The 12,087-nt window shown below is 30.9% G+C and overlaps 1 protein-coding gene across 1 annotated transcript in view; it reads left to right on the top strand.

The window, feature by feature from the left end:
* SYCP1 (synaptonemal complex protein 1) overlaps positions 1-12,087 on the top strand; it is a 100,175-nt gene that overhangs the window by 50,438 nt on the left and 37,650 nt on the right. Inside the window, exons 20-23 of the mRNA XM_045546887.1 lie at positions 87-157; positions 2,753-2,834; positions 6,885-6,947; positions 7,110-7,172. Coding sequence (XP_045402843.1) covers positions 87-157; positions 2,753-2,834; positions 6,885-6,947; positions 7,110-7,172 — 279 coding nt within the window. The remainder of the gene's footprint in view (positions 1-86; positions 158-2,752; positions 2,835-6,884; positions 6,948-7,109; positions 7,173-12,087) is intronic.

Genomic DNA, 12,087 nt, shown 5'->3' on the forward strand with positions numbered 1-12,087 from the left:
AAAGATAAAGGTCTTAAATATTAGTTTCAATTTTATTTTTGTTGAAACAAAATAATTAATATAAACAACATTGATTATTTCTTTAGAATAGAAAAAAGCAAGAAGAAAGGATGTTGAAACAAATAGAAAATCTGGAAGAAGCAGAAACACAATTAAGGCAAGACTAATCAGTTGGCCTTTTTTGTCTGGAAAAAATTTTTATATTTGTTTTCTGTTAATTTAGATTAAACAAGTGGAATATTGTATAAAGTGAAAAATTAGACTTAAATTACTGTTTTGGAATCCTGCTTAGAAATAAAATTGTAATAATGTTTACTTTATACTTAGTGTTGAAACACTGAGATTAGACAAAGTAATTTTAAAGCATCATAAAACTTCTAATTCTTTAACATTTATTTAATTTAGTACACTAATCATATTTCAGAAAATTTAGAAGAGAAATTTTAAAAAATTACTTCTAATCACATTGGCTATTATAATATTGAGTGTTTATAGCCACTATATTTTAAAGGATATATTTGAGCCTTGCTTGTAATTATAGATATATAATTTTATATGTGTCTCTACTACTTAATATTATTTTTAGCATTATTCATATTTCTAGGTGTTTTGATAATCATCTATTTTAATGCCTATGTATCAACCAATCAAGTGATATAACATTATTTATTTTAACCATTTTTATTTTTAAATGTTTATATTTTCCAGTTTTTCACTATCATAGATAATGCTGTAGTAAATATCTTGTCATATATAAACTTTTTAAATTTTGAATTTGGTAGGATAAATTTCAAGCAATAGAATTATTAAGTCATAGGATAATGATTTCAATGACTTGACAGTCAAATAGTTTCCAGTAGGTTGTGTCTGTGGTAAACCATGCAATACAACCAACATTATATGAAAATGCTAGTTCTGAAATGTTTTAATTGATATTAGGTATTATGAAATTATTGATAATTTAAAAGATAAATAACTCATGATTTGTAATTTTTATTTTTTGGATAAGCTTTGGAATTTTTTATATTTGCTTATTAGAATTTCTTTTTAAAATTATCTGCTTATAGCTGTTGCTCTCTAATCTTTTGAGGTTTTTATTGTTTCCTTATTGATTTGTTTAAGCTTTAAAAAGATGTGTGAATCTTTTATCTGTTTAATTTATATGTATATTTTCCCTAATCTGTTGTTTTCCTTTAGCTTTAGAGAATTTTTTATTATATGGAAGTTTTAAATTTTGTATCACATTTGATTATTTTTTCTTTTGTGATTACACTATTGCTTTTATGCTTAGAAATTTCTTGCCTGCCTGAAATGAAATATTAATATTTTCTTTAGTTCTTTTAAAAATTTATATATTGATATTTAGTTTATCTTTCTTTTTTAAATTACACAAAATTTCAAGCCATCAGTTTTCTGAACACAGCTATGAATTTATGACATGGTATCTGATATGCAGTGTTTCCATGTTCCTTATTTTCTAAATAACCTGTTTTTATATTTTAAGTTTCTTTTAAATCCATTCATAACTTAGATGATTTCCAAATATTTGGGCATTCTTATTTGTAGATATAGTCTGAAGTATTCAGTTTTGGTTTTCTACAGTTGGTTAAAGAATATTGTCTTTAAAACTTCTTTTTATTTTAAATTATATGAGATCTTCTTTAGAGCTAATGTATCTTCTTCACAGGATTGTTTGAGGATTATAGGAAGTAATGTGAATAAAATGTTGAGCATTATGCCTTGCACACAGTGTTTAATAATTGTTAGCTGTTACTATTTTCCAGATTTTTGAAAACCATCATTTTTGTACTTCTAATGATTGTTTTTGTCTTTTTTCCTCAATTTTCTTCTTCAGAAGTAGCTGTTATTTACAGATTGAATCTCTGTAATTAAGCAACTGTATAGTTTGGGCATAAAATGTGAAAATACATTTAAGAGAGAAGCTGCTTTTTATTTAAGAGAATTCAAATTATTTGGATAATACCTTTATGGGAGTAAATATCCTGGATTCGGTTTTTGCAAGGCCAGTTATTCTACACAGTTGAGCACTATTCCATGGTCATAGGCTATATCCAGCAAGCAACATATTAGTGGTAACAAGGGAGACTACAATTAGAAAAATAGTTTCAAGTATCCATAAGAGAAAAGCCACCATTATTTTCACGTGCAACAGACAGGTTTTGAATTAAATAGTTTTGAAAGGGTAATACATGCACATGGCACAAGATTGAAAGGGACAAAGGAGCACATAGGGAAAGAAAAGTATCTTTCTTACATTTTATCTTCCTGCTATATCCACTTTCCCTCTCCAGAGGTATCACTGTTTCTTGTGTATGTTTCCATAGATAGTCTATGCATATACAATGATATGTGTGTATGCAAATATCTCAGTCATGTAGTTCTTCATTAGAATCACTTGTATTTATATCCTAATTTATTTATATAAAATTATGAATGTGTTTTAGAATAATGACTAGTTTATGACTAAGAAAACATTAAAATGAAATCTTAAGAAATAAGTGTTTCTTTCTAGGGTTTTTTGAAATAGAAAAATGACTATAAGGATCCAGATAATTAATTTCAAAATAAATGTATAAATTAATTTAAATGTAGAAGTGGAAGTATTATCAAATGCATAAAAGATTTCCAAACAAAATGAAAAAATAAATCAACTAAAAAAATCAACCCTTTTATAAATTCCAGAAAGGAAATAAAATGAAAATGTAATGTCAGCTTTTCTATTTCCTTTTAGGAAGGAGCTAGAATCTGTGAGAGAAGAGCTAAAACAGAAAGGAGATGAAGTTAAATGTAAATTGGACAAGAGTGAAGAAAATGTATGTTATATTTATTTTACCATTCATATTATGAATTTAGTCTACTAAATATGTGGTATATAATTCGCTACTTTAAAATTTGTGTCACAGGCTACTTCAAAGCACTAACCCTGTTGTTCGTGATGGGGAAAAAACATAAATTTGATGTTTAATATAAAATCAAAACCCTCCATTAAGAATTTAAAGTATAATTTATTTTGCTAATGAAAAAAATATTAGTGATAAGTTAAGAAAAAAAATGAAATGCATGACAAATTGTTAGCATATATCAACTTTCCGTGGTTAGATTTCTGCTTACCTATTGAAACAGTCTCCCACAAAGAATCCAAGTGGCAAATATCTCTCAGATGTGTTGTCTGACACTGAATTTCATTACACTCTTTTTTCCCAATCCACTGCCTTCGTTCAGACATTTATTATTTTATACATACTTTACCTATCTAAGCCTTAGTTTTCTCCTTTCTGAAATGGAGATAATAATACCTGTCCTTTGTATCTCATTGGGTTGTTGCATAGTTCAGATTAACACATGTTTATTGAAGTTATAGTTGAAAGATTATAAACATTTATATATAAGACAATTAAAAAAAATTCAAGATAAGCTGGAAAGCTGATAAAATATTACAAAGATAAGAATGATGAACATTAGCATATAAGCATTATCACAAAAATGACTTATTAATTGACAAAAATTATATATATTTTTGGTGTACAAAGTGATGTTTGATACATGTATTAATATAAATTATGAAATGATTAATCAAACTAGTTAACAGATTCATCACCTTGCATACAAAAGTGATTTCTTTTTTAAAAAGGATACTGAAATGAACTGGAAAAACTGATAACTTTTTTTGTATAAATACAAGACTAAGTTTTATAATTCCATTTCTAAAAGATACACAAGAAAATAGAAATTCTTTTAACATTTTCAATCTGTATTAAATAATATTTTTTAGGCTCGAAGCATTGAATGTGAAGTTCTAAAAAAAGATAAGCAAATGAAGATATTAGAAAACAAGGTACTATCAAATTGCAAAAAATATTTGCAAATAGAGACTTTGTAACAATATGTGCGTGACAGCATTCTTTAGGGCCAGCCTTTATTTTGTCCTGTACAAAGAAATCTCAATTCTTTTTTGGAAGTTTTCAGGGATAACCTGCAGTAGGATTTGTATTGCAGATTTCCTTGAAGAGGCTCTCGATTCATGGGTTCTATTAATACGTAGTGCCTCAAAGAGTAAAGTTTCATTAAACTCTTCTTATATTTATTGTGGAGATACTTACAGTGGTAAGATACTTTTAGAAATCATCCTTGACATCTCTCCCATTGCTATGATCAACAGAACTACAGAAAAATTTCTGCTCTTTGAGGGAAGTGTTTTTATTGCCTGGCTACCCATCCCAATTCACTGCTTTCTTCTGTGTGCCTTCTTTTCACCTCACTACACACTTATCCTAAACTTGACCTTCCCTATACTAAACAGTCTTCTGGAAAGAGTAGTTCGCTTTCTGAAATTCTGACATCTAATAATCCGCATCATTTTCTTCTACCTGAGAATTCTGGTAAATAAAAATCTTCATTTCTGTACACATGAATTTGGCTTAAATATTAATTGTAATAGTTGAAAATATTTTCAAGAATTTGTACACATTCTAAAATATATTTTAAATGTCTTTAAATATTTAAAAGGAAAGAACTGTTTTTATAAAGACTGTATAATCTTAAGTAGCTGCAGGTGTGAAGATTATTTAAATTTAAAAGGGGTGAAAACTGAACTTTAATTTTCATTAGCTTATACAGAAAGAAGGGAGAGTGGAATCATTGGGTTGAGTTGGGCAGTCAAAACAACATCCACAGTTGGTAGCTCTCATATCATTATGATTTTAGTATAAATATTCACTTCTTTTGGAATGTATGGTAATGCCAGTTATAAAGATGAATTTTTAGGAAAATCTGAGCAGGTGAGAAGTATGGGCATCAACATTAACTCTGACGGGAATAGGTTTTGATGGCCTGAAGAATGGAGGACTAAGAAATACATGCAACATGTGCTTCATCCAGAAAAGTAATAATGTGATGATGCTTTAAACTGATATTCTTTAAATTTTTCCACGATTTATTTGGTGAGACCAAGAAGTAACTAATTCTCCTGTCTATTGAGTTTTAAAATTCAATTACATTTTTTATTGCTAGAAGTTCTAATTTTTTCTTTTAAAAATCTGCCCAATGTCTTTTATGGTCTCCTATTTCTTGTTCATAGTTTCAAGTCTTTAATTATTTTAAATATAGTAAATATATTTATTTTATATTCTGTATCTGATAGTTCCAGTATCTAAAATCTTTTCAGATCTGATTCTGCTCTCTTTTTTCTTCTGGCTTTTACTCATTGAGCCTTATTTTTGGGGATTTATGATTCATTGGAACTTTGTCTGTGGGAATTCTTTGAGACTTGTGTTGAAGATGGTATCCTCCCAAAAAGATTTTCTTGGGAGCACTACTAACCAGAGACCATTTTAAATTATATTTTCCATTTGAAGTTTTTGTGGACCATTCACATAGCATGAATTCAGTATGAACCCATATAAGACCACCTCGTGGTTACAAATTTTTAGGGAAGATTTTTTTCCTTTTTACTCAGTGCCGAGGTAAAGAGAGACAAGTTTTCTTACTGTACCTTTCCATGTGGCAGATTTATTTCTTGTTTATTCTTTCACTAAGTAAGTAGTTCTGTAAATTCTTGGCTTAATGCAGGGTTGTCTTACTGGATTTCCTACTTTCAGTGTGCCCTAAGTTTTGTCTCATGTCTTTCTTATCTGGTGGGTATAACATATTACCCTTAAGGCAAATGCTGGCTTTGGTGCTAGCCTGAAACCTATGATCACTTTAAAGTAATAATTTAAAATAATCAGATTTCTTAACTTCTAGACATTTATTTTAAAATTTTTATCAGGAAGGTCATTCTGAGGATCTAGGTGGCTTTTCTGGCAAATGTTTTTTAAATACATAAAAATTATATATAAAAAATTTCAACTGCTAATATGTTTATACCAATCGAATTGGTGTGAAAATTAGTGCAATGTTTCTCACTTTTCTACAGCTTTTTTTCCTTAGTTTTCTTTTGAATTTTTTAAAGGAAGACGATTTGTGGGCATGGGGCATATAAAACTTTAGATAAAATAAATTACTTCTAAACAGCAGTGTAATATATTATTCAGTTTCAGAATGTTAACTGACTATAACTGCATGTGATTGTTTCAAGAAACATATTTAAGAATATTTTGTGCTAATGAGGGAGATTTAAACATTTTTCCATTGAGGTTTCTTTCTACATTGATGGAAATTAAAACAATATACATATCTGTGATGTTTTAAGGCCCTTTGGAAATCTGTACTTTTATGGTATTCCAAATATTTCTTGGGCTAGTATCTCTTAATCCAGTTCTGCATGTGTACCCAGATGAAATAGTGCTGTAAAATGAGATGTCAAAAAGTGGTTTAGTCTAAGGGATGGACACTCTTGCAGCTCTGATTCGGGGGTGGGGGCAAGGACAATATACATAACCTAAACTTTTGTGCCCCCATAATATGTTGAAATAAAAAAAAAAGTGGTTTAGCTGCTATTTCAATAAGAGAGATTGGAATGAAGTATCATATTATTCCTTTTCCAAAGTATAATAAGTAAAAGAAATCTCAGAAATGAGAAATGGGTAATAATGAATAAGGAAGAAGACAAATAGTTTTTCTTATGACTGGTTTCTGCCTTTCACAATCTAATTAGTAATATGATTCAGCTTTCTGTATAGGGTTGACCAAGAGGCACATTTTACTTAAAGTAGTTAAATTCATATGTCCTGTAAGTAGATTAAGAAATGTTAAGAACTTCACTTTATTAAAATTTGTAATATTTACCTAATTTTATATTAATAGAATAACTTAATAACATGATTTTCAAAGTGATCATTATCAATACTTTTTTATTAATCTGAAATTGCTTATTTTGACTGTAATACTGAATAAAATAATTATAATTTCTAACAATTTTTTAGTGTAACAATTTAAAGAAACAAGTTGAAAATAAAAGCAAGTGTATTGAAGAACTTCAGCAGGAGGTATGTACTGTTTGTAAATATTCTCAAAATCAATCATGTTTTCATGATAGTTTTAGAGAATAATTCTTTCCATTCCATTAGTAATTTAGGTCTAAGTCAGTGGCAGTGTAAGTTTGATTCACTTTGTTACTAAATGTAATTCTTTATTTTAACTTTTAACAGAATAAGGCCTTGAAAAAAAAAGGTACAGCAGAAAGCAAGCAGCTGAATGTTTATGAGATAAAGGTATTTGGCATCTTTGGTTTGTTTTTTTTTGTTTGTTTTTTAAATACTAGCAAATAGAGGAGAATTTAGAAATTTTATACCATTTGTTTAAACAAATTTCAAAGATTATTATCTTTTTAGATTGAGAAGATCAATCCTGTTAATTGTAATAGAATGCTAACGTGTGGGTTAGCTGGATTAGATCACCTGAGTAGCTTAAAAATATATGTGTATGCATATGCTTTGTGTGTGCTCATATTCCTTACCCCCCATATTGAAAAGTGAGATTAAGTAAGTTTGAGGTGGGGCCTTGGAATCTACATTTTTTAAAAGCTCTATATATGATTATCCTGCTGCACACAGGTATTGAGAACTATCCATTTGTAGAAAACAAATTAAAGCCTTAGAATGTAAGCTCATGATGTCAGAGCTACATTTGGTCATCTCATTACTAAGTCTTTGAACAATGACTGATACTTTGTAGGTACTCAATAGATAGTTTTTGAATCCTGAATGGAAAGGAGTGGTTCTCAGTGTATTAAGTATGTGCTTTCCTGGGGGGAAACATAAAAATCTTATACCTTCCCTTACTTAATGCTATTTGAAATTAAAAATATGCAAATGTTGTGATTAAAAGTTAAGACAGGTAAGAATTCTTATGAACTGCTGACATTACATAGAAGATCAGCAAGAAAAAAAAAGCAACCTCATTAAAAAGTGGGCAAAGGACATGAACAGAAATTTTTCAAAAGAAAATAGACTAATGGCCAACAAATATATGAAAAAAATGCTCAATATCTCTAATCAGGGAAATACAAATCAAAACTACAATGAGATATCACTTATTTCCAGTGAGAATGGCTTTTATTAACATCAAAAGTCCCAAAACAACAAATGTTGGTGTGGATGCAGAGAGATAGGAGTGCTCATACACTGCTGGTGGGACTGCAAACCAGTGCAACCTGTATGGAAAATAGTATGAAGATACCACAAAGAACTAAAAATAGAACCACCATTTGATCCAGAAATCCCACTATTGGGTGTCTACTCAAAGGAAAAAAGTCTTTCCTTTCCTTTTCTATAAAAAAGACATCTGCACTTGAATGTTTATAGCAGCACAATTGACAATTGCAAAGATGTGGAAACAACCAAAGTGCCCATCAATTATATGAGTGGATTAATAAAACATGGTCTATGTATACCATAGAGTACTACTCTGCCATTAAAAATGGTGAGCTACCTATTGTATTATCCTGAATGGAGCTGGAGCTCATTCTTCTAAGTGAAGTATCACAAGAATGGAAAAACAAACACCACATGTACTCACCATTAAATTGGTACTAGTCCATCAACACTAATGTGCACATATTAGAAGTAATATTCATAGGGTATTAGGCAGGTCGGAGTGGGGGAGGAGAGGATGGATAAATTCACACCTAATGGATGTGGTGTATGTTCTCTGGGGGATGGGCATGCTTGTAGCTCTGACTTGGGCGGTACAAAGGCAATTTATGTAACCAAAGCACTTGTACCCCTGTAATACTCTGAAATAAAATAAATAAAGACAATAATAAAAAAAGAGTAGCTGATACATACATCCTATAATTCGGCAATCCTGGGTAGAGTCAGGAGAAATGTAAAAAATTATTCTTACCAGCATTATTTGTAGTAGTCCCAAATTGAAGACAACTCAGATTTCCATCAATAGTATAAAAATCAGTCAATAAAAAATAACACCAAGTTGATCACAGAGGGATGGGGAACCTGTGGCCTTGGGGCCGTGTGTGGCCTTCTGGATCCTTGAGTGCTGCCTCTTGACTTAATCCAGATTTCACAGAACCAATCCCTATATTGTAATAAACTAAATGTTTATTAGAAGGGGTTGGTTCTTTGAAATTTGGATTCGGTTAAGGGACTGCACTTGGGGATCTGGAGGGCCACATGTGGACTTAAGGCCACAGGTTCCCCACAACTGCATGGGAGTCTGAGGTGGGAGGATTACTTGAGCTCAGGAGTTCAAGACCAGCCTGGGCAACAAGGTGAGATACCTTTTCTAGAAAAAAAGATGGGGGAAAGAAAAAAGTTGACACCAAGATAACTTAAATGTTAGAATTAGCAGATTAAGTCACTTATGCAGTCATTATAAGCATGTTCAAAGACAGAAAGGGAAATATGGTCATAATGAAAGACCAGATGGAGGATCTGATAAAGAAATATAAACCATGAAAAGAAACAAATGGAAGTTCTAAAACTGAAAAGTAAAATATTTATAAAAACAAACAAAAAAACTTCACATGGTCTTAATAGTAGATTGAAGACAAATGAATTAAGTGTCAGTGAACTTGAGGCTAGATTGATAGAAATGATCTAGTTAGAGAAACACAGAAGATTAAAAGAAAAAAAAAGGAATAGTACCTCTGTGGCCTGTAGGATAATATGAAGTGGTTTTATTTATTTATTTTAAGATGATATCTCATTATGGTTTTATTTATTTTCTAATTCAGGATATTATGGGGGTATAAACATTTTGATTACATGAAATACATTTGCCTCGTTCAAGCCAGGGCCACAAGCATGTCCTTACCCCATACAGTGGACCCCCTCTCCATTAGGTGTGGGTTTACTCACCGCACCACTGTAGCCCTCATCCCCCACCCCCTCTACCTGACTGGCATCCAGTGAACATTACTACCATGTGGACACCTTAGTGTTGATCAGTTAGTACCAATTTGATGGTGAGCACATGTGGTACATGTTTTTCCATCCTTGTGATACCTCACTTCCAAGGATGGGCTCAATCTTTATCCAGGATAATACAAGAGGTGCTAGATCACCATTGTTTTTTGTAGTTGAGTAGTATTCCATGGTATACATATACCACATTTTATTAATCCACTCATGTATTGATGGGCACTTGAGTTATTTCCACATCTTTGCAATTGTGAATTGTGCTGCTGTAAACATTCATGTGCAGATGTCTTTATTGTAGAACGTCTTTTTTTCCTTTGGATAGATGCCTAGTAGTGGGATTGCTGGATCAAATGGCATTTCTATTTTTAGCTCTTTCAGGAATCTCCAAATTACTTTTCATGGGGGTTGTACTAATTTGCAGTCCCACCAGCAGTGTAAGAGTGTTCTAATCTCTCCACATCCATGCCAGCATTTGTTATTTTGGGACTTTTTGATAAAGGCCATTCTCACTGGAGTTAGGTGATATCTCATTGTAGTTTTGATTTGCATTTCCCTAATGATTAGAGATATTGAGCACTTCTTTATGTGTTTGCTGGTCATTATTCTGTCTTCTTTTGAAAAGTTTCTGTTCATGTCCTTTGCCCATTTATTGATGGGGTTGTTTGATTTTTTCTTGTTGATTTTCTTAAGTTCTATATAAATTCTTGTTATCAGCCCTTTATCGTATGTGTAGAAAACAAATATTTTTCTCCCATTCTGTAGGTTGTCTATTCACTCTAAGTACAGTTTCCTTGGCTATGCAGAAGCTTTTTAATTTGATCAGATCCCATTTGTTTATTTTTGTTGCTGCTGTGATTGCTTTGGGAGTCTTCTTCATAAATTCTTTACCTAGGCCGATGTCTAAAAGAGTCTTCCTTACATTTTCTTCCAGAATTCTTAAGGTTTCACGCCCATACCAAGTGGTTTTAATGTGTAATTGGAGTCCCTGAAGAACAAGAGACAGAGAGACTAGGGGAAAAGAAAATTATCTGAGGAATTTCTCAAAAATATCTCAAATTTAATAAAAAACACAAACTTGCATGCCTATGGCTCTCAGCAAATCCAAAGCAACATAAATAGACAGAAAACCATAGCCAGGCAGGGTATCTTAGTTAAAGTGCCAACACCAAATATAAAGTTTTATGAAAAATGCAAATTAAATGACAAAACTTCAAATAGTTTTGTCTGACATTATCAGCTAGCTCTTGGTGAGCTTGTGAAGCAGGCTAAAGTCATAACACTGTTGCTGGGAATTTAAATTGGTACATGTACTGTGACCCAGCATTTCCAATCCTAGGTATATACTATAAAGAAATTCTATACATTTGCACCAGGAGATGTTTACAAGAACATTCACAGAAATATTGTGTTTATTAACCCCAAACCAGAAATAATTGTCTGTGAAAAACTGAATACATAAATAAACCATGATATATTTGTATAATAGAATAGTACTCAACAGAGAAAATGAATGAGCTATATTTACATGCATAAATATCTAGAACACTGTGGAATGAAAAAAGAAAAACAGAACAATACATGTACTGTGAAAACATTTATAAGAAGTTCAAAAAGAATCTCTGAAATATTGTTTAGGGATACATAATTATGTAATAAAGCTGTCAAGAAGAGCAAGAGAATAATATTAAATTAAGAATATTTGTTACATTTGAAGTGGCAATAGGGGAAAACGAAGAGGGATACTCAAAAGCCCTTTATCAATATTGGTAATAGTCTATATTATATTTTAAAGTTGTTAGTTAACTCATGGATACAGAGTACAGCCTGATTCATTGTTAAATTACCCACCCCTTCCTTCCCAATTCCTATCCCTGCCATATATACCCCTCCTCAATTCTATTTTAGCTCTAAGGTAAAAGTGAATCTGGAGGGTGGATGTTAATTCAGGGCACTCCTTCTCTCTTGATAATTGCTATATTTGAGGCATATCTATATTACAGTAAATATTTATACAACATATATGATAGAAATTGAAGATGTTACTTCTTTATAGAAAATCTCATTAAGAATATGCTTTTTTATATTTGAATTACATGGGTTTTCTCTCCAACTGGAATAGTTATTGTAATAAAATATACTGAGCTGAAACTAACCAATGTAAATATTGAGAAATTCTTTAAAAATAAGTATATAGCTACTTATTTTATATTACTTGTCAAGTCAAAATATGTATTTTAGGGGATAA

This window comes from Lemur catta, chromosome 3, assembly GCF_020740605.2.
Source record: "Lemur catta isolate mLemCat1 chromosome 3, mLemCat1.pri, whole genome shotgun sequence".
NCBI lineage: Eukaryota > Metazoa > Chordata > Mammalia > Primates > Lemuridae > Lemur > Lemur catta.